The sequence below is a fragment of the Protopterus annectens genome, chromosome 6.part0 (assembly GCF_019279795.1).
Source record: "Protopterus annectens isolate FY-2018-M chromosome 6.part0, PAN1.0, whole genome shotgun sequence".
Classification (NCBI taxonomy): Eukaryota; Metazoa; Chordata; order Ceratodontiformes; family Protopteridae; genus Protopterus; species Protopterus annectens.
In genome coordinates this window covers 228,853,020-228,880,377 of record NC_056737.1, presented here as the reverse complement: position 1 = coordinate 228,880,377, position 27,358 = coordinate 228,853,020, and the positions used below count along the sequence as shown (strand labels likewise).

The window sequence follows — 27,358 nt, the reverse complement described above, 5'->3', positions numbered from 1 at the left end:
GATGCTTGCTGGGCAGTTGGAGATTAAAAAAATGTGAATTCAGGTTAATTTACATATATTTATTGAGAGCAATTTGTAGTAAAATGCAAAGTGGAGGACTTCAGAAGTTTTGATAAGTCTTGAACAGGAAAGCATCAGGAAAAAGTGACGTCTACATTTCTTACAAAGCATGAGCAAAAAGGGGATATAGATGGTGGTTGACTTAAGTAACTGGAAGGACACATAAGGGGGCTTCGACTTATGCAACAGTGAATCATGAGGTGATATCTGAAAGTATACAAATCATCAGAGTTGTGTGCCAGGGGTGTCTGTCTGGGTATTGGTTTCTGACACAATAAATAATAACTGATATTTTGATCAATACATATTTTGCAGAGTATAAGGAATGTATAGCAAAGGTTGAAAGTAGTTGGGTACAGAGATGGCACAATTTGAGAATACACTAAAAGAGAAATGTAAAGTATTTTACTGGTGTTTGAAGGGTATCGGATGTCACAGGTAGGTTAATAAGAGAAGGTTATGTGTTCGTTTTAATAAGGAGGGAAAACAAATATATGAGATACATGTGAAAGTGAGGGGAAAATATATGGAATGCATTTTGGGGACAGTATGGCAGAAGTAAACTAGATTAGAGTTTAGGGAGAAGATAGAGATGGTATTTGGAAGTTGGAAAAGGAATATGTGAGGCAATAAGAAAGGGCAGCTGAATTCACATACATAATCTGCCCTGTATACTAGATACATTGTGGAGGGCATCTTATCCTTTGTACTGACAGACCTTTGATGAGGGGTAGTGGATTCACAGACACTGTCTGCATTGCACAGTAAATAGAGGGAAGAAGTCATCCCATCCTGTGTGTGGACAGCATGTGATAAGGGGTAGATGATTCACATAAACTGTATGTGTTGTGTACTGGATTTAAGTAAAAAGACAGAGTAACAAACTCACAGCCCCAAACTGGACCATCAAGGAGTCTGTATCCTGCAAACAAAGGTTTGCATTGAAATCCACCAACGTATTGGTCAAGCTTTTTTTAACATGGGGACACAGCTGAAATCCGATTTAACTACATGAGTAATTCATTCCATAAATTACCAGCCCACACATAGAACATTTTATTATTTAGTTTGGACCTTGCAAAATCTGTATGTTATCCACAGTCCAATAGTTTCGGTATTTCTCCCTGTGACAAGACATTAATATTAAAAATACTAGCAATGTTCACGTGATGCATAAACCTGTATGCTTGAATTTAAATCTCCTCTCTTAAGTCTGTAGTAGATGCAATACAAATTAAATGCCTCCATCCTATTATAATATGAGAAAGAAAAGATGTAATGGACTCCCTTTCTAGTAAACATGCACTGAATTCTTTCTAGCTTCATTATGTCCAAAACAGTATAATTGCAAAACAGTTATATAATATTCAATATATAACTGAATAAGGGTAATATAACATGTATCAGCATCACTGATGTGAATGAAGAAATGACATTCATGAAGAGCCTTATCAAGCTTACTGTTTCTTAAGATGATTTGTACGTAGCTACAGGCTTCTGAGAGGCGACCTATGCCTGGCCTAGAAAGCATAGTTTGATCAAGCCTTAATGGACCTGTTGCAGATTCACAAAACAAATGAACCATAAATACCCAATCCAGGGACCCAAACATATCCAGCAATATAAATAAGAGATGGTTGAGGGACAGGTATGTGTCTGAGGGGCTGCCCCTTCTCTGGAACAGGCTGCCTATCCATGCCACGCAAAGTTCTTCCCTGCACTTATTCAGATGACCTTGGATTATTGCATGGGGAATCACAAATTTACTCTGGGTCTTGCACCTATGTCACTATTAGGGATAGGAAGCTAGTAAATGTTTGGCCATTCATGCCCAAGTTAATATATCCCCCACATAAGAAAAAAAAACAAGAACCACAAGTAGTGAAGGTAGAGGCCCAGGAACCACACAAACCAAAGACCAAACCACAAATCCAATTTACTGACAGCAAAAACAGACCAAATGCAGTCAAGTGCTTTTGTCTTTAGCAAAGACAAAGTTCTGAAGAAGTCTTTGCTAAAGATGAAAGTGCTTGACTGCATTTGGTCTGTTTTTGCTGTCAATAAATTGGATTTGTGGTTTGGACTTTGGTTTGTGTGGTTCCTTGGCCTCTACCTTCACTACTTGGGGATATCCCTCACATAATGTAATGGATGAATACCTTTCTAATATTTTTGGAAAGCATAGCTAGGCTTAAAGAGGCTTTTTAGGGTCATATGATCATTTGATCCTATGTGGACTGAAAGAGAAATCCCTGGATACAGTAATACCTAGATCCTTTTGATGTTCACCCCCTTGATTAAGGTTACCATCAAGTAGCATATGGATTACCCTATATGAAGTACTAATGTGAATAACCTCATTAATGCCAAACTCTTACTTACTGCTAAGGAACTAAGGGACTACTTTATCTATCTATCTCTTTCTGAAGGATATCATGGTCACTGATATCAGATATAGGCAAAGCTACTTTTGCGTTGCTTATGAATTTAAAACAAATAGCTGGTCTTGTTACTGGGACAGACAACATAATAAGTGAAACAAATAAATGACCAATGTCAAATCCTGTAGAACACCAGGAGAACATATTCCTTGGACAATTTCTAAGCCTGTATATCACCCAGTTTATAATACAAAGATTAATATTATACAATATCATTTGATTATGGAAGTACATGGGATACTGTCAGTTTGCTAGGAAGGTAGCAACAACAGGGAGACCACTATTGCCATATAGAATTGAAGCAGGTTTATAATATACACACAACCAGGTATGAAACCCCTTTAATGGTACAAGTCAGATCTCTGAAAGAGGTCAGATGGCATTAGCTTCAAGACATTTTTTTCACATAATTTGCTGATCTCACTAGATAGACTTATAGGTCTGTTACATCTGTTACATCTAGGATCATTGTGGTTCCTTCTCATGAAAAAAAGTATAACAATTGCACTTTTCATGTAGTGGATACAAACCCACCACACATTTTATTTTGGAAGATTATGGTTAAGCTTTTTCATTAAGTGATGCAAAGTTTCTTAAATATTCCTGGAATTTGATCAGGACAAGCTGTGCTACTGCTTTTAATATTTAGGTGCTCAGAAGAGGGCATCTCTTCCTGTTTACAGAGAGATGTGATTCCAAGAATCATTCAGTTATCTCCTGTGCATTGTACACCAATAAATATGCACTGGACACCGATTGGTGGCTCATCACACTGGGCATGCAGTGGTCCACTGTGCAGTACATGGTAGTAAAAGACACCGCAGTTTTAGTGACAAGCAGGATGGTTTGCATTGCAGCCCAGGCTCTCTCTTTAACAATAGGCTACTGGGTGACATTAGAAGGGGTATAGATGGACAGCAGGGCACCTAGCTTCACAGTCTTGGACATGACAGCATAACAGCTGATGACATGACAAGGTCATACATGGAGACCGTGATACACACAGAATTACAGTTTGTCCACCCTTCATGATAGTAGGCAGAAGGTGACTTGAACGGGGTACAGATGGAGGGCAGGGTGCATAATATTATAAACCATGCATGCTGAATGACAGTATGACAGTTGGTGACCTAAGAAGTGGCACACATCAGGGTAAACTAATACAGATGTGTATACATTAGCTTTCTGAACTTAAACTCATAAAATGATATTGCAGTTAAATTCCAAAGTTTATTTTAAAGCCTGTCTGGGCATCATACCTCTCAACTGTACATCATTATGTCGAATGTTCCTCATTTTGAGCCATAAAACATCCATGTTCCTCACTGTTTCACACTGAAAGGGTCTGTCACATAGTCTTTGTTGAGAATGTTTTAATTAATATCCATTTTAAATGTTAATTCCTCTTAAAAACAAAACATTTAGCTAAAGAACATTTTATAAGTGTAAAGTAACATTTTTAATTATGCTGCGAGCCTCCTAGTAGAAGTTGCCTATTTGTTCCACGTTATGAGAGATTATCTTACACAGTTTGGGAAGAGAGGTCTGCTGGACACTTTAGCATTTTGCTTAGAAGGGAATGAAGAAAAACAAGCAAATTAGCATTTACACAGACACACACATATACGCACACACACACACACACGCACACATACACATTTATATATATTTACACACACACACACACACACACACACACACACACACACACACACACACACACACATATATGTAAAATACACACACGTGCATGAGCACACACACATACACATTTAAATATATTTACATACATGCATACATGCATATATATATATATATATATATATATATATATACATATGTGTCTGTATGTGTGTGTGTGTGTGTGTGTGTGTGTGTGTGTGTGTGTGTGTGTATATATATATATATATATATATATATATATATATATATATATATATATGTATATATGGGTCTACCTGATAACACTGACACGCCAAAACACCAACAACGAAATAACTGACACGAAAAAAAACGAAAAAAAAAAAAGTTCAAAAACACGAAACTTCACATGCCCAATAAACCAAAATCCCGACAATCAACAAAACAAATACCTTTCCCGAAAAAAACACACACAACACAAGCACACTAAAACCTTACAAACCTACACTAAACCTTATATACACAACTAGCTATGCACTAACTTTAACCCAAACCCTTACCCTAAGGTCCATCACTATCACACACTTACCTTACCCGCACCCTAACCCTAACTCACTTAATCCGCCCCTAACCCTCAAGTCCGTCACTATCACACACTTACCTTACCCACACCCTAACCCTAACTCACTTAACCCACCCCTAAACCTAAACACCATCACTATCACACACTTACCTGACCCGCACCCTACCCTAATGTCCGTCACTATAACACACTTATCTTACCCACACCCTGACCCTAACATCCATCCCTATCACACACTTACCTTAACATGTTGGTGTTTTCAGTGTCGGGATTCTCAACTGTTGATCTTCTCCATTGTCGATCTTCTGGTGTCGGTGTTCTCGCTGTCGGCGTTGTGCGATTTTGGCGTTTTCAGGTAGACCCATATATATATATATATATATATATATATATATATATATATATATATATTGTAATTATGCACACCTTTGCCAGATATACAGTGATGAATCTATTTTCATCTATTTCAGCTTGTAGTCCCATAACGAACAAAGAATCCTATATAATTATATAGTATATGCTCATAACCTGTGAAATTCCTTATTTCCCCCACAGATGATTCTAAGTGATTCTAGCACTCTGGGACAGAATGTTTCAGTTATTTCATCATGAATTCTATTACACTGTGTAGCCTGACTATTAGAGTGAATGATCACAGAGCTGAAGCTAGCCCGGTCCATTCCCTGATCTGGTGCCCCTCCAAAACAATTAAAAGAAAGGCTTCTGACCATACATGTAGAGAAAAAAAAATGTGAATACCCACAGAGTGCTGCAGTGCTCAGTTAAGAGTGAAAGATCCAGACAGACAGAGAAATCTCTTTTGTATTTTTAAATGGTAATGTTTGCTACATTTATAACAAGCAGTCACTACAGTTTATACCACAGACAGAGAGCTACAGTGCTCAGTTAAGAGAGACAATGTTTTACTACTTTTAAACTGTATCAACTCTGCCACACATGTAGGGTTACAGTGTATAGTTTTGACTGCAAATTCAATGTTGGCATTTAAATGCGCTATGCACTGAAGAGTGACTTGGATCAGACTATCATGCCCCTGTTATGCTTTCCATGTAAGGCAGTTGTCCCCTTCACCCCAACTAAAGTATTCTCTTGAATGGCCTAAGGTGATCTTGGGTTCTTTAATTTTGCAGTTTATTTTATTTTGCTTCCATGCATTGTTAGGTTCATGTGTACAAAACAGCATATATTCTTTTAGTTGTGTGTCTGACTGTGGATAGAGTAAAGGGAGTAGACAGTACTTTGTGTAAAGTAAATACTTGGGGCACTATGTTTGCCCTCTTAGTACATTGAATATCAGCCCCAACACACACAGGTTTAGTTGATGGGACTACTTGGTACATATCTGTGGGTAACACCACACACACACACACACACACACACACACACACACACACACACACACACACACACACACACACACACACACACACACACACACATAAACATGCACAAGCACAGACATGCACCCACATATAACCATAAGTACATGTGTACATGTATGAGTTTGTATTCCATGTTACAGAGTTCCCACATGACAGCTGTTAGCAGTGCAGCTGAGATGGCCTGTGTTGTAAGCAGATATTCAATAAATATCAGAGCTGTGTTTGCCTCATCTACCATGCATGTGTGCCTCTTTATGTTTGCATCTCACTATTGCTTTGTTCAAAATGTGCAATACCCCTGCCTTATTCCATTACACACCCATTGCTTGATATAGTGATGGAAGTACAGCACTTCACTCATAGTGTATCAGTGGGGTAGCACAGTAAAAGTTGCAATAGCATAAGGTTACGTATACTGCTTTCCTTTACGGCAACTGTGTGTATGTGTGTTTACGTAAACATAGTTATTCATGCATACATTTCCATCTATGATTTCATAGCTACCTTAGTTATTAAGTGCATAAATAATGGTGAGCCTATGGATGTTGTCTGGTTACCTAGTGCATCTTCTGCCACCTCTTTAGCAATGACAGGTCCATTACCAATCCTACACTGCCAACACAGTGGCTTCTGTCCATTTCATTCGCCTTTTTTACTGCCATGTTTTCAATCTCAGGTATTAACTCTGGTACACAGGACAACTGTCTTAGAACTATACTGGCATCACTATTCCTGCTGTGTTATTATTTACATAGGTGCTACTGTATACCATCAGCCTGCTTGGACCACGGTAAGATATATCTTCTACAGACCTGATGCCCTTTGCCTATGGACTACATACAGGCATGTTATCTACATTTTCCTGTGCAATATCCCTATTCAGCATGTGTCACATTGATGGATCCCATTCAAAGGTGGTTCTGTAAGGACTTTATTTTCTGGGTTGTTGCTCTTTATAGGCAATGCTTTTTTTTACCAATGGAATTAGAAATGAGGATTTACATTAATTGCAGATTTCTGTGGGGACAGACTTATAAACTGGCATAATACATAATCAATTTCAGAAAGGGAGAGTGGCTATGCTTAGTCCAGGAAGGCTAATATACTGGAGAAAAAATGTGAAATTATGCTTTACCAGTTGTGTTCCACTACAAAAGGACATCTTCAGATCTCCATAAAGCTTTGAGACTTCATCAAGCTGATGGTACACTGTTCAACTGGATTTTTCCCAGCCCTTTAGACATACCAATGATTTTAGGACAGAATGTTAAGTAATCATTTTGTAAACTGCATCCACAAATTGTCTGTATCCAGTGTAAAACAATTCAACCAAGATAATAATTATCCAAAGCCACATACCTTCTTCATGTGTAGCACTATGAGCTGTAATAAGATGTACAAACTGGTTTTTAATATAAAACTCTCAGCAAGCATTAGACTGCATAATCTCTCACCAGGATACAGGCAACTGGCTGCTTCAGCCATTACCAAATTAATCATGTGGCTTATTGACAGCAATGCAGATGGAAATGCTGTGCTCCTCGTATGGAAATCAGCGAATGCATTCCCTAGCCAGAAAGGAGGAACTTCAGGCCGGACAGGCAAATATAGACCTATAGCTCTGCTAAACTCACACATACAAGTACTTCTGTATGCAGTATTTAACATGTATATCAATCATTCATCTATACGGTTTTACACCCTTCATGGCCTTTGTCCTCCTTTGTAGATATTGAGTTACATCATCAAATAAATCTGACAAAAGCCTGGATGAAAGTCATATCAAATACTCACTGTACCATCATTTGTTTCCATGATTCATTGCCTTTAAAAAAAACTATAGACTGCATGTGAGAGTCTATCACTTAACGAATTGCACTGAAAATATGAAATGGTACAAAAGCCTTCCAAGCCCCCAAATCTATCCACTGATGTTGTCTAGGGATCTCTCCTTGGATCTCTCGTTTATGATTATTATTAAAATGAAGATGTAGCTATGCAGCTAATCTTTTACAGTATGCACAAGCTCCTACTCTCATATGCTGTATTTTGATATGCCCATAGGGCAACTACTAAAACAGCAGCCATTCAACTAACTAAAAATAAAACCCCATTAGTCTACACTAAAACTGAATGCTACCAATGCAAGATCATGCTTTTCAGCCCTCATAAAATGGACTGTATGCCATCATCTTTTACGTTTTACTTCTTTAATTGAGAGCACCTGTCACAGTACAGGACAGCAAACACCTACAACATTCATTCAGAATAAGTAAACATGTAAGCATTGTTAGACTGGTGCATCCAAAGCTGTGTCAGCTGCTAGGATATCAGCACAAGTTAAAGGATCATATTTCTGTTGGTGTTTGCCTGAAATTGGCTTTTCTACTGTAGTGTTACTACTACCTCACTTGTTTTGTGTCTCTCGTTACTAATAAGATATCTATGCATGGAATAAATGAATTATAACATACAGCAGCACTTCAGGAATAGGTTCACAGGCAGTAGGCTAGCTGCCCTTTTGGGCCACCTTAAGCCTAGCCAATTTTCCTTTTTGTGCCTATCCAGTTTGGTTATAGATTGGTCTTACCCATCCCATGGCCGTTAATTATATATTACCTCTAATGAGAATAACTAGGATCATAACACAGACTAGTTGAGGGCACCTATGCATGGGATAAAGCATTTAGGAACTGCCTCTGTCCATTAGTAGCATAGAGGGCAGTCCTGCAGTAAATTTTCTGTTTCCTGTCCACAGATCTAAGTTGTGCTTGACCGCAGACAGGGATAAATTTTGTTTTATGTGGATGGTAACTCCCTCACACCACTCATCACTGTATCAACCTGAAAAAAAAAATCTCAGCTGCTAAGGACTTCAAATAAAATAGCAGCTGAGATTGTTGCTTATTCATAAAGCCAGATGCTGCATTTTCTGTCCAGCCATATCTTGACTGTTCACAAGGAACAATACTAACACTGCAGAATGTTCATCTGTAGGTAACTTCCACAGAATAAACAGAACATGTTGCAGACAGGGGGATGCAATGCTTTCTATATGCCTTAAGTCTCTGGATCTATATCCATAAACCTAGATCCCAACAAACTATAAACCATTGTACTCAAGGCCTGCTAGACTTCATGGGAACAAACTGGCACTGTTAATGTGGCACATCATACTCACACATATCTCCAACACGTAATATACATGTATGTCATCCAGTAGTGTTCTTCCTTAATGCCTATTTACTTCTTTATCTGCTTCCACCTTCCATACCCATATCTACCTCCCCTCAGATTTACCTTTGACTATCCGGCAGCCCATTGTGTAGTGTATATGGAGTCTTACCTTTTATCTTGACTGGTTTTATGTGAGGATGAAGTTTTGTTTGTTTGTTTGCTTAGATTTTTTTAGTGAAGTAAAAATAGTGGGTAGGAATCATTGTGGGATTCCTTGTAGTTTTAAAAAGGATAGGCTGAATGTTTTCTCTTCTTCTGTTAGTGTAAATACTGTGTAGTGAATCTGTGAAGGTTTATTGAGGGGCATACATTGCTAAATATTGTAAGAGTTGAAGGATACATTTTTATTAGTCTATTGTGAGGAATAATTTGACTGATTTGTATTACTTATTGCTTTACATAGCATGAGAAATTTTAGCTGAAATTATGCAAGTTATTTAGTTTTTTTTTTTTTTTTTTTTTTTTGCAAAGTCCTTTTAACAACAACTAAAAAAAAATACCAGTACTCCTTTGAACAGTACTAGGTAGTGATTAACATCTACCAGCTCAGCCAAAAGAGATGTCAGTTTAATACCTCTTTTAACAGATGGTATCTCAGGAATGCAGTACCCATCTCTATGAGCCAGTGGTTTCATCTGTTAGGAACGCTACAGAAGTAGCTCATGGTAGTCCGTAAATGAAAAGTTAAAGTAGATTTTCAGACTTTTTTTCATTTCTGTTTCAGTTCTTGAAAGACTTTACTTTTTTCCTGGAAATTTGTATATAAGCAGGTAAGTAGTATCACATTACCTAGACTATTAATACTTTTTTTGTGACAAATTGTATTTAAGCAAATGTATCATCCCATGTTTACTGTCTGTCTGAGGGCAACATGTTATCTGTGACACCAGTATTTTGCCTTTGTAATCAGGAAATGATTACTTTTGACTTACTGGGGAGAGGCGGTAGGGGTTACCCTATGGTGTGATCTTTTAACAACAGATTTTGTTCTTGAACTAACGAGTGTTGTAACTTTTAAAAGTACACATCCAGCTTTCATACTTAGAGGGGATAGTAACAATTTCAGAGTTAGTGTATATAATTGTGGCATTTGTCAGTGGGGCTCCTCTTGCATGGAAAAGTTCTTCACTTCTGATGAAGACCAGATACACTGGTTGAAAGCGCTCAACATATGGTTCCATCATTTGGCGTTTTTTAGCATCAAGGATTTATGATTATTTTAAGCCTCGTTTGTCCTGTCATATGTACTGTGCTATGTATCGTGCCATGTAAAGTGTCTTTTTGGATGTACTTGTATCGTGGTTAGTGGCGTTTTTTGTGGATTAAACTATCCTTGTCACTTTGGCTCCTTGTGACGACTGGTGATCTTTTTCGCTTATTGGTGAGATCGGATTTTGTTGCATGGAAAAGTACAGGGGTTACCTCAGTAGAAGAACTAGCAGTTTATTTTGCTGTGTGTTTCGACCACGTGTCACTTGCAATCAAATACCATTAAACAACTGCTAGTTTACTAATGTACAGCCTAGTCACTCTGATCACAAGTGATATGGACATTAAATTACAGAGGAAACGTGGCATCTGTGTAAAGGTACTAGTCCTGTCCTTGTGCTTGCTACTGCCACTTAGTTTTTAGAATACTTTCTACTACTTTGTGAGTATATGTTGTGAGTATTCTCCTTACAAATTTGTGTCCAAAATCCCAGTATCCTTTACATCTTGAACTCCCCACTCACTTCACTATCATCTTTTGAGAACATTCTTGAAACTGTGTGGCTTTATAACTAGCTCCATAAGAATTTTCATACAAATTGTTCCATAGTGGGAAAGAGGTTGTATAATTTGATGTTTTTAATAATGAATTAATCTTTCATTTATATCATAGGTTCATAGGTTCATAGGTTCATACTAGGCTATCTGCCCAAGGGCATTTATAAGCCTAGCCCATAGTTATGTGGCTTTCGCAACCCCTTTAGTTTGAAGAAAACTATGCCTATTATTTTGCTGTGCCTCTGTCAAGCAGTGACACTAAAGTAATCCCTGGGGTATATCTGCGATCTCCCTTCCATTGGTCAAGATTCCTCTTGAACAAGGCCAGCGAGGTGCTCTGCCTCACATGTACCGGGATTTTGTTCCACAGCATAGGGAGTCTCTGGGTGATGAATCTGTCCCTCCAGCACGTTCTATTAATAACCGTGTCAAGGTTTAAGTCTCCCGCCCTTGTGGTTCTGAGGAATCTAGATTTTTTGAGGTGAAGCATATTCATCAAATCTGGGTTTGACATGGCCTTATATGTCAGGCACAGGTCACCTCTGAGCAAGCGGTATGCGACTGAATAGAGCTGGAGTTCTTTCAGTCGGGCAGCATAAGACATATTTTTGAGACCCTTTATCCTTTTGGTGAGGAACTTTTGGGGCCTTTCCAGCTGCTGCAAGTGTCGGGTCAGATACATTCCGAATGGGGCATTGTACTCAATCATAGGTCTAATGAATGATGAGTACAGGGGGATGATGACCTCCCTAGATCTAGATGTGAATCCCTTCATGATCAGGTGGGCAATGTAGAAGGTTTTCCTAACTACTTTGGCAACATGAGTGTCAAACGAAAGGTTACTGTCAACCTGGGTCCCCAGATCCCTGATGACTTCTTCTGTGCTCAGTGGTTTGCCACCTATATGGTAGCTAGGGGTAACCTTGTTTTTCCCGAAGGGTATGATTATGCATTTCTTGGCGTTTAACTTTAGGCCATGGCTCTGGCACCAGTTATCCATTTCTGTGAGGCCCTTCTGAAGGATATCTGTGTCAGATGTGTTTTCGACTATGGCGCCCAGTTTGCAGTCATCTGCAAACTTTGTCAGCCATAACCCTTCTGTGTTTGCTTGTACTTCAGAAAAGTAGATGCCGAACAAGAGTGGTCCCAGGACTGAGCCCTGTGGGACACCACTTGTTACAGGCTTTGAGTCTGACATGGCGCCAGCAACTCTGACCCTGTGGGTTCTGTCACTTAGCCAGTTTACAACCCATCTTGTGATGTATGGGTTTACATTCAAGCTGATGAGTTTTTCGATGATACCTGAGTGGGGTATTGCATCGAAGGCCTTTGCCAGGTCGAGGTAGGCTGTATGGACTGCCTTGCCCTCATCAATGGCCTTGGTGTCTGTTTCGAAAAAGTCAACCAAGTTTAAAAGGCATGATCTGCCTTTGACAAAGCCAAACTGGGTTGGATCCAAAGTCTGTAAATTCCCTATGTCTTTATTTATGAGTTCCATTATGATCCTCTCCATGGGTTTGCAGATAAGGCTTGTCAAGCTAATGGGACGGTAATTTCCAGGGTCGGTGGAGGCACCGCCCTTGTGAAGTGGGACCACAGTCGCCGTGCGCCACTCCTTGGGTACGTATCCTGAGGTGAGGCTAATATTAAACAGCTGTCCTAACTGCGGGTTTAATTCCTCATTGAGTTCGTGGAGCACACAGCTGGGGACACCATCCGGTCCCATGGATGCTGTGTTTTTTGCCTTGGAGATAGCAGTTCTCACCTGGGCATTGGAGATGTTTGGGGGGCTACAATCCTCTGGTATAGATATTTCTCCTTTTGGGGGAGAAGTTTGCACTGAACCTGTCAGCCAGTATGTTGGCAATGTGTGTAGGTTCAGTAATCTTCACATCATTTTGAACTAATTCTGAGCATATCTGGGAGTTTCCTCCTAGGTTTCTAACATAGCTAAAGAAGGCCTTATGATTGTCTTTTGAGTCCTTGGCGATTTTTCTCTCAAAATTTGCCTTGGATGATTTTATGAGAGCTCTTAGGTTTTTACTTATAATGATCAAAGGTGTCTTACCTTTCAAGGATTTTGCTCTATCTTGTAGTAGCTTCCTCCTTTTGTTGTAGAGCTTGTTTATGGCTGGGGTCCACCAGACTGGACGCTTGCCTTTGGTACAAAGAGTCTTAGTTTTGTTTGGGATTGCCTGATCCATGCAGTCCTGTAGGTGCTGGTAGAAGGCATTTGTAAGTGATTCAGCGGTTTGAGTAATGTTTACCACTGGCTCAGGGGCCTTAAAGGAGACCACACTAGTTTTTAGAAGTGTGAAGTCGGCTTTTGAGAAGATTTTCACTGTGGTCTTTTTTATTTCAGGTGGGGGCGGGATGAGTACCTCCAGCAAGATTAGTTTATGATCTGATCTCACCAGTGAGCGGTATACTTCCAGTGTTGAACATTGTGATCCCATGTTCGTGATGATGAGATCAAGTATGTTTTCTCCTCTTGTGGGGATGGTGACTAGTTGTTCCATGGCATTTGAGTTTATGAACTCCAGGAACCTTTGAGCTAGAGTGTTTGGGCTTGAGTAGTGTTCCCAGTCTATATTAGGGTAGTTGAAATCACCTAGTATGATGGTGTTTGGAGATACATTTATCCCCTCCAGTGTTTTCAGGAAGGCCATGTGAGGTTCCTGAGTTTGAGAGGGTGGCCTGTAACATGCTACAAATTGCAGAGCAGTCTTGCCTATGGTTAATTGCACCTGGATGGTCTCCGATGCATCGTGCGTTGCCACAAACCTTGAGGTGTGTGTGTCCTTTATGAATATGGACACCCCCCTCCTTTCTTGGTGTTGTCCGGATTTTGGGGCCGGAACGCATGATATGAGGTGAAACCTGATAGTGCTGGGGTGCTCTCAGGAGCCTTGAACCAGGTTTCTGTCACAGCACAGATATTGATGTTCTCCATACTGAGAAGGGCCTCGAGTGTGTGCATCTTGAGATTGAGACTTCTGGCATTGAGCAGCATTACCCTTAGTTTTTTCCTTTTTTGTGTTCTAGGGTGGTAGGTTTAGAATTTGAGCCTTGCCTAAAAAAGGCACTATGGGGGTGGCAAGAGCCTTAGCCAATATCCGGAAGCCCAGGGGTGACAGGTGCAAGCCGTCCCTTGCGAAGCAGCGTGGCTTGTCCAGCATGTCATCCCAGGCAGACAGACATTGGATCCCCTTTGAATGACACCAAAATTTAAGCCAATTATTAAAGCTGATCATCTTATCACTGTATTGTGGCATCATTCTAGGTGAAGGTAGGATACTACTCAAGGTCAGGGTCATACCTGCCTGGGCTACATAATCAGAGAGCTCCTCAATGTCTCTTTTCATGTAGTCCAAGGAGGTACGTCTCAGGTCGTTGACACCAGCATGGACAATGACTGAGTCGTACTTGTACTTGCTGTTGAGAGACCTGAGTGCTTGCGTTATGTGGCGGATTCTAGCGCCCGACAGGCAGCTTACTGTGACCTTCTCCTTACTCAGTCTGATGAGCGGGACGTCAGTGTGCCTGACTATAGAGTCACCAATGACGAGTGTGTCTGGCATTGTGATAATCTTAATCTGTTATATAATTCCAATATTAACTATAGATAGTGTTTTATCCAGGATACTACTTTTTATATAGTGGATAAATATGAAATGGAAGTAAATATACCATTTTTGTATTACATAAATTAACACTATTAATGTATGAATTTATGTGATTCTCTAGATATTTCTGTAACTTTATTTACTATAAAAGTAATTAACTGGTATAAATAAGTTCACTTACTATCACATAAGTAATATTCGGTTTAATTTTTTATAATGATAATAATCAATTTTAAGCAATCATTCCAACATTTAAGACCAATTTCATTCTATTCTTTGCTTGTTTTTTTATTTTATTTTCTAAGCAAGAAATGTACATAGACTTCATTGTATTAGCAACATCAGCCTAGCAGTCTTTTATATTGGTAGCATCATAAACATCAGTTGTTTTATTTATACAAACTCATACACATTATGGACTGTAATGGCTTTGGCATATATATATATATATATATATATATATATATATATATATATAAAACTTTTTATTTGCTAAGTCCATTACACACATAGCATTTTAAATATTTTACAGCTTGTCTTTTTATGCAGGACCTGCATGATCATAATGAACGATGAATGAACTTGGACATTAATCATTTCAGTCTGTTTCTTAATAAAGTCATGAATATTTTTGTTCAACATATAATAATCACCTAGGTTTATGTTTATTTGTGTAAGAATCTTTGTTGCTAAATTATGTTTCCCTGATGGTGTTATCTGTCTAAAAAATGTGTCATTTACAAATATAATATAATATAATAAAGCACATGACTTGACAAATTAAAGTAGGTTTTCAGACTATCTTCTTCTCTTCCATTCTTTGCAGATTCTGCTGTTTGCTTGAAATGCCCTGAAGATGAGTGGCCCAGTGAAAGACAGGACAAGTGCATAAAAAAAGTAGTTGAATTCCTTTCCTATGAAGAACCACTTGGCTCAGTACTAACAGCATTTTCTGTATTCCTGGAATTAGTCACTCTTGCTATCCTAACAGTCTTTATAAAGTACCACCACACACCTATTGTCAAGGCCAACAACAGAGAGCTTAGTTACCTGCTTTTATTCAGCCTCATGATGTGTTTCCTTTGTTCATTAATTTTTATTGGCCGCCCCACAAATAGTACATGTATGCTTTGCCAGTGTGTATTTGGCATTACTTTTACAATGTCGATCTCTTGTGTTTTAGCCAAAACTATTGTAGTGGTCATTGCCTTCAGGGCAAGCAAACCAAACAGCAGCCTGCAGAAATACACTGGCCCAAGGTTGCCAAAATTTTTAGTTATGTTCTGTATAACTGTTCAGATAATAATATGTGTTTCTTGGTTAATTCTTTCTCCTCCATTTCAGTATGAAAATGCAACTTCTGTAACAGAGAAGCTCATTATAGAGTGTAATGAAGGCTCACCTGTGGCTTTCTGGTGTATGTTATCCTATATGGGCCTTTTAGCTGTCATAAGCCTTGTAGTTGCATTTGTATCCAGAAAGCTCCCAGACAGCTTTAACGAGGCTAAATTTATCACATTCAGTATGCTGGTATTTGTTAGTGTTTGGATGTCATTCATTCCAGCATATCTGAGCACACAAGGGAAGTATATGGTGTCTGTGGAAATATTTGCCATTGTATCCTCTGGGGCAGGACTGCTGCTTTGTATATTTACTCCTAAGTGTTACATTATTCTGCTTAGGCCAACAATGAACACAAGGGACTACCTAATGGGGAAGGTTATGTTTAAGAATGGAATAGAATAAACAGGATATCCATTAGCATTACTTGTAATATAGATGGAGAACCAGTGCATGGTTCTTGTTTAGAGAGTTACTGTGCTGGAATTATCTATAATTTGTTTTTTCTGATCATTTTTCAAAACTTTAGTAATAGTAGTTACTGCTCTTTTCCATTAATACTTCCTCCCTTTTTTGTTTGCAAAAACTGGCATTAAATAGATAATTATAGGGTTCATCTGAGACGTCACAAATGTAACATGTGTAGTGTTCAAGCTACAATAATTATAAGCAGTATGAAGTATAAATAAATAGTACTACAGCACCCATATTGATAGTTTAGAGGAGAAAAAAACTCTCCTTCTTCAGTACTCAGTACTCAACAAACAAAGATCCCAGCAACAACTCCAAACGGATGCTTCAGCTCACTGATGTTCAAGGCAGCTTTAAAAGCAAGCTGTGTGTTATTTCCTTGAATATGCTTGAGAAGAGAAGGATATCATGCAGTGGAAAAATATAAGTCTACAGTAATAATATATACTTTAAACTGGTTTACCTACAAAATACTATAGCTACAAGCTTAAGTGAAACTGTGTGACATTTCCTATTCTGTGTAAGTTTCATATTTCTCTGCGTTTCTTCATCTTTTGTCATAAAACAATTAAACTCTGTGTGATACACAACAAGCTGAAATTGTATTCTTCATATTTCATAGTCAAGTCTTAGTAACATTTGTTTGTTTAAACAGAGCTTTCTTAAAGTTAAAAACCACATTTCTTCTCAGTGGTCAGTAGGGTTGCCAACTTTTCATGTCAAAAATTATGGACATGTACACGAAAGTATAATGCTTGTAACTGTAGTATCCCTGTCCCCTCCCACACAGCCATTCCAGTGTCCCATTACTTGGCTATTTTTCCATTTCTTCTCAGTTGGCATAAACACTGTTCAAAACTCTCAGTGTACATACTGTTTTCTGCTTTACTTCTATAATGATTACAGACATTTGAATTAAATTTAAAACTTTTATTTCAAATTTTATAGCACAAACACTGATAAACATTTGCTAAACAAAGTAATACAGTCTCACAATGAAAAAAGGCACAGCACTGAAATTCACATTCAAAGAAAATGCATCTGGCCAGTGGCAGATTAAGTTTACCTTTGGAATCATAGGCTCCTTGCACACATTTTTAGGACCATGCAAACTTTCTTTGCTTCACCTTCCTCATTGTAGTAAATTATAATATATAATAACCAAATTATATCCAATGCATAATACAGCACCACTTCTGTGTTTTAAATGTATAGTTTTGAACATTTTTCCATTAAGCAATGAAACAAAACATATGAACCAATAATGACAAAACTGTCAGATTGAGAACATTTCAACCATAAAAGGCTCGTCAAACGTCTATCATTACACTCTACTAATAGTCAATATGTACTATCTCTGCAGAAGTAAAAGTCATCTGAATAATTCCACGTAGAAGAGATCTGTAACTAATGAAAAAGTTGCTTCTAGCAAACAACTTTATATTTAAGTGTTGCATCTACAAATTCAGGGCCTGCTTCCCTTGAAGAATAAATTGCCTATGTTATATTAAAAAATGGGAAGCTAGTAATATCGCAATAAGGAATGGATGGCAAACTGAAAACAGGTTCCTTAAGTTCCTAAGAACTATTGAAGTCTACAGAAGAAGCGCTTGATGGTTTAGATAAAAGATAATCCACCATCCTGGAGAAAATCTTGTTTAGCTACACTTTGAAATTCAAGTCTGAGAAGCACAGTACTTGCATAATTTGGTTTATTTCAAACAAAACAAAGCAAATAATATGGAGTACAATGACCTAGCAAGATTCAGCACAATACATGTAATGCAATTCTTCTTTCATTCCATTTCAGTTAGCTTCCATAAAATGCCCAAAATACTAAGTATCTTTGCTGGCTGTTGTCACAAAGTGATTCAAAAAAGCCTCTGCTAGAGAGGAACATTTTTCAGTGCTGAGTATTTACAATACAACACAGTTTCTGGTTCAGTAGCAGTGATGAAAGAGAGCTTATTTTTGGTGTGCTCTACTTCCTTCCTAATGCAGGAAGGTATGTATTTCTAGATTTCTTAATAATACCCAGAAAGGGAGATACTAATGTAAACAATGTACCAACTGAGGTCTTAACACAATATTCCCTTTACCTTGAAAAACAAGTAACAGACTGCTGGCAATTGTATGTATTAACCATTTATACAGCTAAAAGTCTGACTAATGATAAAGCTGTCTGGCAAGCAATTAGTTAGAGTTAGCAGTTCACATACAAATGAACAGAAGTTACCGAAATTTGACCAGGTAAAGAAATATGCTGAACTCTAGTTTAATGCAATCTAGGCAATGACAGCATCACTGAAAAAAATCAATAGAGTAATACTATGTCTGGGCACTGCTTCATATTTACAGAGCAATGCCACTGTGCCAAGTACTGAGCAATTCTGCACTTTTCAGCTTAACCTGCCCCTTGGAAAAAAATAGCCATCTGTATAATGGATGTTAGCACAGGTATGAAACTAAAACTAACCAGCTTAGCATAGCCCATCAAATTCTTTATCAACCTGACAAAACCCCTATACTATCAAGCCTGATTCACCCATACCACAACCTAAAGTCCCTTAGATCTGCACACAAACTTCTTATAGACACTGTCAAATCAAACAACAAGGCCGGAGACTCTCTTTTCTCAAACACTGTTGGAAAATATTGGAACCTGCTTCCCTCTGAACTCTCATCTATTCCCTCAAAATCTCTCTTTAAAAAGAAACTCAAGCTTTACCTCAAAACACAATGGCTGTGCCCCTGTACCAATCCTGACTAACATTAATTCATGTTCATCTGACTTACTTCACCCCCAACTAAGTTCACTTTCTTTTCATCTATTTTCAATTTCCCTCTCTATGTAAATGTTATTACATATTTCTTGTTGTCATGTTCTACAATACTTTCTTCACTCCATTACTTTTTATACTACTTGATTATTATTATATTATTATAATTGAATGTAGTTCTTAATAGTTTTTATACTTAGCATCAGTAAAGTTTTATAAGTGGAGCTTATCTCCCCGGGCCTCTACTGAAAATGGACATATATCCAGCTAGACTAGCCCGGTCAACAAATGTAAAATAAAATAAAATAAAATAAAATAAATGAAGGGGTTTAGAGGTGAAGCTCTGCCTTCAAGAGCTAAACCCAAGTTAAAAGTATATACATATATAGAGAGAGGCAGAATCAGAGCACTTAAAGTGAACTAATAAGTCTGATACTTAATGATGAATTGCTGATGTTTCTACCAACATATAAATTCTGTTAGACCCTACAGAAAGTCCAGAGCTGCAACAATGGCTTCTTAGTATAGCGAGACCATATTTTTCACCCCATTGTGTGAGATCTGGAATATCAGTCCTACTCAGTATGACTATTAAGAAAGTAACATGAAGGGGAACAACCTGAGTGGCCACATAGAAAAGCATACAAATGCAGACATGTTAACCACAGTATATTATGTCTGCATGTGAATTAACCTGCTGAGTTAACAAGTTACACAGGTCAGTAAACTGGTCTGAAAATCCTTTTCAGCCATGCCCCAGGCTAAATAAGCAGATACAAAAGAATGTTGACAGCTGTATTACATATAGTGCATTTACAACTGGTTTAACATGCACAGAAATAAACCTTATATCTAAAGTACAGAGCTATATAAGCAGCAATATAGAATAATTAAATTATGTACATTTATGGAAAAAAACTATTTACAATGTCATATGATAACATGGGAATCACAACTGAGTTATGGAGTCAGCTTTGCCCCCATGTACCACTTTAGTAATGGGTGCTAACCCTATAATGCTGCCTCTTTCCTCAAATTTAACACTACACCTTATCTTCATTAAATCCATCCCGTAACAATGCCACTACATAAGACACACTTGGACACACAAACAAAACTATATCTTATCCCCTAACCTAAACCTGATGCTAACCCTAAAATACACAAACTCGCACACAAATATATAACACCTATCCCCATCCTGATCCTAACCCTACCTCACATACACATGCAGAAACAGTCTCATCCCTCTAACCTCACTTACCTGTCTTGACATTACACAATATCAACATTTCCACTGTGTGACTATCCATACCATTGACATTAAACCACACTCCCTGTGTTTGTTGAAGAAACGGCATTCAACAAAAATGTGGGGGACCCATACATACACATATATGTATGTGTGTCTGCGTGTGTGTGTGTGTGTGTGTGTGTGTGTGTCTGTGTGTGTGTGTGTGTGTGTGTGTGTGTGTGTGTGTATGCAGTATCATGTGTATGTGGTACTTTAAGGTTTATAAGGCAGTCATAAAATCAGATACATGAATGTACACATTGATCATATGGTCTTCTGACATGATCCCACTGAATAGTGGTTTGGCAACCATCATCTTTGTAGAAAGAGGGGAGTGCTTAAATTGTCTGTCAGTATTTGATGTAACTAGATTTAATTAGTACAACAGCATCCTCAGGCTTGTCACACTTGTACTTTTGGGTACATTACATTTGTATAGCACCAGTTACTAATATGTGTCAGAGGTCTGTGACTACATCTGTCACCAGAAATGAATACACCCACAAAAAGAAACACTTAAAAGACTTCTTTGATCACATTAAATGATTACATCCCCACCAATAATACTGAAATGCATAATCAAGTGCAACAAAATATTTTACTTAATCACTTAGTGAAAACATGAGTAAAACAGCATCTTAACTAAAAACAGTATCATAATTTAGTGGCCTTCTGCTTCAAAATACATTTAATATTCATGGAGACCTTCAGACCTAGTATCTTTATTTCACCAAAATGGAGATGCAGTGCTAAAGTAAAACTAATAACCACGAAAAGGCACTGATGGAAGGACGATACCAGCTTCAGTTTAAGAGGCCTTTAATTGTAACAATATAAAAACATAAATATGCGACATGCCACAAGCATTAAAGGTCTTAATGTATCATTGTGTTTTTCGTCCTGATATAGACTTCTTCAGATGTAAAAATCACAATAATAACAACCCCTTTCTTTTTAAAACAACCAACAATTGTATTACTCCAATAAACTTATTTACCTAATAACTCAATTAACCAAATATCAACCAATACAGTGTAATTAAAGACATATATAAATAGGAAGCTTATGTTGAATATCAAAGTATACATATATATATATATATATATATATATATATAAATATATATATATATATATATATATATATATATATATATATATATATATAAATATATGGATTCTCTTCAGAAGCTCGAATTTACAAAATCTCGAACTTCAAATAACCGAAACCAAAACATCGAGTTTTGTAAACTCGAACTTCTGAAATGAAACCAAAAAAAAAAAAAAAGACAAACTTCGCTTTTGCAGGGGGGCTTCGCCCTCTATAATGGGGCTGTGCCCCCCACACCCCCCTACTTAAATATAACAACTCCAACATCGTGCTACAGTGGGGAATTGGGAAATCTCCCGTCTTGCACTGTATGCGGAAGCGCAAAACGGGAGATTTCTCATTTCCTGTCAACGCCACACAAAAAAAAAAACATTACGTACACACAGAGCATACAAGAATCCTTGCCTCTGTGTGTACGCAATGTATTAAGGTAAGTAAACTTTTATTTTTCAACACTACACATATTCGATTTACTGAAATCTCGATCATATGGTCTTGACCATACGAAATTCGAGATTTCAGTAAGTCGATTATGTGAAGTGTACCCATATATATATATATATATATATATATATATATATATATATATATAAAATATACATGTATAACAATATAATTTCTAAAATATATATGAAAATTGCATATTTAAAAAATTTTTCATATATATTTTAGAAATTATATTGTTATACATGTATATGTTTTATTTATATATACTTTTATATTCAACATAAGCTTCCTATTTACATAATGTTTTTAATTACACTGTATTGGTTGGTTAATTGATTTATTAGGTAAAGAATTTTAGTGGAGTAATACAACTGTCAGTTGTTTTAAAAGAAAGGGTTGGGATTATTGTGGTTTTACATCTGAAGACGTCTGTATCAGGACAAAAAACACGGTGATACATTAAGGCATTTAATGTTTGTGGTGTGTTGCATGTTTATGTTTTTCCATTGTTACAATTAAAAGCCAATTAAACTGAAGCTGGTATCATCCTTCCATCAGTGTCTTTTAGTGGTTCCTAGTATCTTTATTGTTTGCAACATTAGCCGCCAACAAAGCTACTTAATATCCAATAACAGTACTTTGAAATATTACTGTATAGGTAGGAATTTCAGATTCTACTTTCTCTATATATGCAAACAGACTGTGGAACAAGTAGGTAAAACTGCAGCATTTCATAAGTACCTGAACCATATTTGAAATTGCTGCACATTTCAAAAGTCTTCAAGAATTCAAATTCCACGCATGTGGAAGACAAATACGTAATCAGTCAATCACACAGATGCAGAAGATTGTTTTTGTCTTCTGCGTCTGTGTGCAACCAGATGCAAAGGATGTTCTTAAAAAAAAAAAAAAAAAACAAAGTTTTTTTTTTTTAAATTAAAAGAAAATTAATCTCCTGCCATTTTTTTCTGGACAATATGCTGTCCTTTCTGTTTTCTGGACAGTGTCCCTTAATTCTGGACAGTCCAGGAACATTCTGGACAATTGGCAACCCTCGGAGTTCATATACTGAATTCACTTTGCAAGTGCAGCTTGCCTGAAACTACAGGTTTATGCAAAAAACACATATCTGTCTTTCTACATCTATTAATTCAGGGTATACATAAAAAGGTCACTTGCATATTAATAGATATATTCAGCTAGCAAAATATGGTTAAATGTATGCATTGTAGCAGAAAAATATAAGTATTATTATTTATTTATTTATTTTATTTTACATTTGTTTGCCAGGAGTATCCACTGGGCCAAAATGAGCCCATTTTCAGTGGAGACCTGGGGAGAAAAGCTCCAAGTAGACATAAGAACAATATACAGTATACTGACATACGTAACATACAGTAAATTGACATGAGTACTACATATAGTTTCAATTAAAAGTTTGAGTAAAGCAAAACTATTAGTTACAGCAAGCCAAAAATGTTTACATGTGCAATGAAATAGTTTAACAGCTGTAACTATATAACGTGGTCCTGCAGAGTGTTACAAGCAGCAGAGAGACAAAAAGAGAGACTTTAAACAGATTAAGTATTTTTTCTCTTCCTTTCTACTTGCAACTGCATATTCTTGCCGAAAAGCGAGTTTCTAGCTTTTCTAATATCTGAAAAAAGCTTATTTTTGCATGTTTACTGTTCCTGTACTTCTTTAAATCATTTTTGTGTTGTTTAACTGTTGGTGGCTACACACTCAGGTGCGCTAGCCTGTTTAAAGCATTTACAGTGTTTTTCTGTTAAATTACTGTTGTTCTGTTGAAAAAAGAAAAAAAATCCTTGTTTCCCTCCTTTTCTGAACTAGAGTAGTCCAGATTTCAGGTTTTGCTGAATTCTGGGCTGTGGTATAAGTTCCTGTGTTGCCCATATCCTTACTTGGATAGGAGGAAGCTTCTCTGTTCACCAGTGAGAGTGGGGAGCTTTGAGCAGCCTATCTGTTCATTAAGAAGTGGTCTCAGCCCAGTAACTAGTAGCTTACTGGCCGTTTTGGGCTAATTCCTCTCTCTTTCAAGTTCCCTGCCTTAAAACCCGCATTTGCACGGTTTTGCGCTTGTTTTGGACTCAGCACAGTTCCTCGTGGTCCTGCAGAGTGTTCCAAGCAGCAGAGAGATGAAAGGAGAGATTTTAAACAGATTAAGTATTTTTTCTCTTCCTTTCTACTTGTGACTGCATGTTCTCGCCGAAAAGCGAGTTTCTAGCTTTTCTAATATCTGAAAAAAGCTTGTTTTTGCATTTTTACTGTTCCTGCACTTCTTTAAATCATTTTTGTGTTGTTTAACTGTTGTAGGTTACACACTCAAGTGCACTAGCCTGTTCAAAGCATTTACAGTGTTTTTCTGTTAAGTTACTGTTGTTCAGTTTTAAAAAGAAAAAAAAATCAAAAAAAAAATCCTTGTTCCCTGCCTTTTCTGAACTAGAGTAGTCTAGATTTCAGGTTCTGCTGAATTCTGGTCTGTGGTATAAGTTCCTGTGTTGCCCATAGCCTTACTTGGATAGGAGGAAGCTTCTCTGTTCACCAGTGAGAGTGGGCTGCTTTGAGCAGCCTATCTGTCCCTGGAGGAGTGGTCTCAGCTCGGCAACTAGTAGCTTATTGGCCGTTTTGGGCTAATTCCTATCTCTTTCAAGTTTCCTGCCTTAAAGCCCATATTTGCATGGTTTTGCGTTATTTTGCACATCGCACAACATCACGCAACGTTGCGCAGCACCATTTAAGCTGTTGTAAACTATTCCTGGCACCACAAAGTCTGCTCTTCAATTTTTCCCTTAGAACTAGTCAAACTCTCAAAATAAGCACTCTACCTTCATTCTACAGCCCAGTACTTGCTCAGATTTCTCAGTAAGCACTAACAAACTTTAGCACTACACCCCCTTATACTATCCAGAAGTACAAGGCTCCTTATTTGTCCATTCTGGACAATCAATAAATCAGTTCTTTAAACCATCCAGACATGTCCAAAGCACAGTTTCAGGTATACTCTCCAGTCCAGCTGGTGAATATGGGAATCTTGAGGCAATGTTACAACTGCCTTATGTACACAGGCAACCCTCTCCTCTTTCCAACAAGCTGAAATATATGTGAGAGATGCAACTATACAGCCAAACTGGAGGTCGAGCTCTCTCAACCCAAGACTGGCACAGTCAGTCAGGAGGAGAAGGAAACCACTCGCACCACACAACCAGTCTCACATAGACCAATCGAACCAGCAAACAAGACACATAAACTCACAAAAACATACTTGGAGGCTCTAAATAGTAATAATAAAGCAACAGAGACCTCCAAAGCAGACATCCAAGCAACCGCTACCCCACAACAACTTTCATGTATCACATACTTCACAAAGTCAGTGTGCCATGCAGTGGCAGCCCCTAAGACTAAATTACACACCTAATACACTAGTAATTGGAGACTCTATTGCCAGGCACACTGATGTCCCACTCACCAGACTGAACAAGGAGAAGATCACTGTAAGCTGCCTGTTGGGTGCCAGGATCTGCCACATAACACAAGCACTCAGGTCACTCCACAGCAGGTACAAATATGACTCTGTCATTGTCCATGTTGGTGTCAATGACCTGAGACGTACCTCCCTGGACTACATGAAAAGAGACATAGAGGAGTTCTCTGATCATGTAGCCCAGGCCAGTATGACCCTGACCCTGAGTAGCATCTTGCCCTCACCAAGAATGATGCCACAGTATAAAGACAAAATGATCATTTTTAACAATTGGCTAAGCTGTTGGTGTCATTCAAAGGGGATCCAGTGTCTGTCAGCCTGGGATGACGCTGCTTCATCAGGGATGGCTTGCACCTGTCACCCTTAGGCTTTTGAATACTGGCTAAGGCTCTTGCCACCCCCATAGTGCCTTTTTTAGGCAAGGCTCAAAAGACAAACCCACCTCCATAGACAATACCAGAAACAAAAACTAAGGGTAATGCTACTCAACACCAGAAGTCTGAACCTCAAGATGCATGCACTTGAGGCACTCCTCAGTATGGAGAAAATCGATATCTGTGCAGTAACAGAAACTTGGTTCAAGGCCCCAGAGAGCACCCCAGCACTACCAGGATTCAACTCATACCATTCTTTTTGGTCCCAGAACTCGGACCGAAATACTAAAGGTGGGGGGAGTATCTATTTTCATCAAGGATACACACACCTCCAGGTTAGTGGCACTGCACGAGGCAGCGGAAACCATCCATGTGCAACTAACAGTAGGTAAAATTGCTTTTCAGTTTGTAGCCTGCTACAGATCACCCACCTTATCTCAGGACCCCCACTCGGCATTCCTGAGAACATTGGAGAATATGAAGGTCTCACCAAACACCATGATATTGGGGGATTTCAACTACCCAAACATGGACTGGGAAAACTACTCAAGTCCCAACTCTTTCACCCAATGATTCCTGGAGTTTATAAACTTAAATGCCATGGAACAACTGGTCACTACTCCCACAAGAGGGGACAACATATTGGACTTGGTCATCACCAACATGGGGGCTCAGTGTTCCACACCAGAGATAAACCCCTCATTGGTAAGATCAGACCATACACTAATCACAATGGACATCCACATCCCAACCCCACCCCCCAGCCAAAGAAACCACTGTGAAAAATTTCTCAATAGCAAACTTCACACTTCTCAAGACTGAGGTGGAAAGTTTCAAAGCCCCCGGGCTAATGGAAAATGCTACCCAAACCGCAGAATCCTTTACAAATGCACTCTATGAGCACCTACGGGAATGCATGGATCATGTCATCCCAAGTAAAACCAAGACTCACTCCTCCAAAAACAGGAGACCAGTCTGGTGGACCCTGGCCATAAATAAGCTATACAACAGAAGGAAGAAACTATTACATAATAAGGCAAAATCCCAAAAAGGGAAGGCATCCCTTATCAGTACTAGCAAGAAACTTCGATCCCTCATAAAATCATCAAAGGCTAGCTTTGAAAGAAAAATCGGCAAAGACTCTAAAGATAATCACAAGGCATTCTTTAGCTACATCAAGAATCTGGGCAACTCTCAGATCTGCTCTGAGCTGGTGCAAAATGGCACAAAATACACTGAACCCACTGACATTGCCAACATCCTGGCGGACAGGTTCAGTGC

At 38.2% G+C, this 27,358-nt stretch overlaps 1 protein-coding gene across 1 annotated transcript in view; it reads left to right on the top strand.

Annotated features, from left to right (window-relative positions):
* Nucleotides 1–27,358, top strand: part of LOC122803815 (extracellular calcium-sensing receptor-like) — a 233,528-nt gene that overhangs the window by 157,674 nt on the left and 48,496 nt on the right. Inside the window, exons 7-8 of the mRNA XM_044073501.1 lie at nucleotides 15,585–16,477; nucleotides 21,554–21,565. Coding sequence (XP_043929436.1) covers nucleotides 15,585–16,477; nucleotides 21,554–21,565 — 905 coding nt within the window. The remainder of the gene's footprint in view (nucleotides 1–15,584; nucleotides 16,478–21,553; nucleotides 21,566–27,358) is intronic.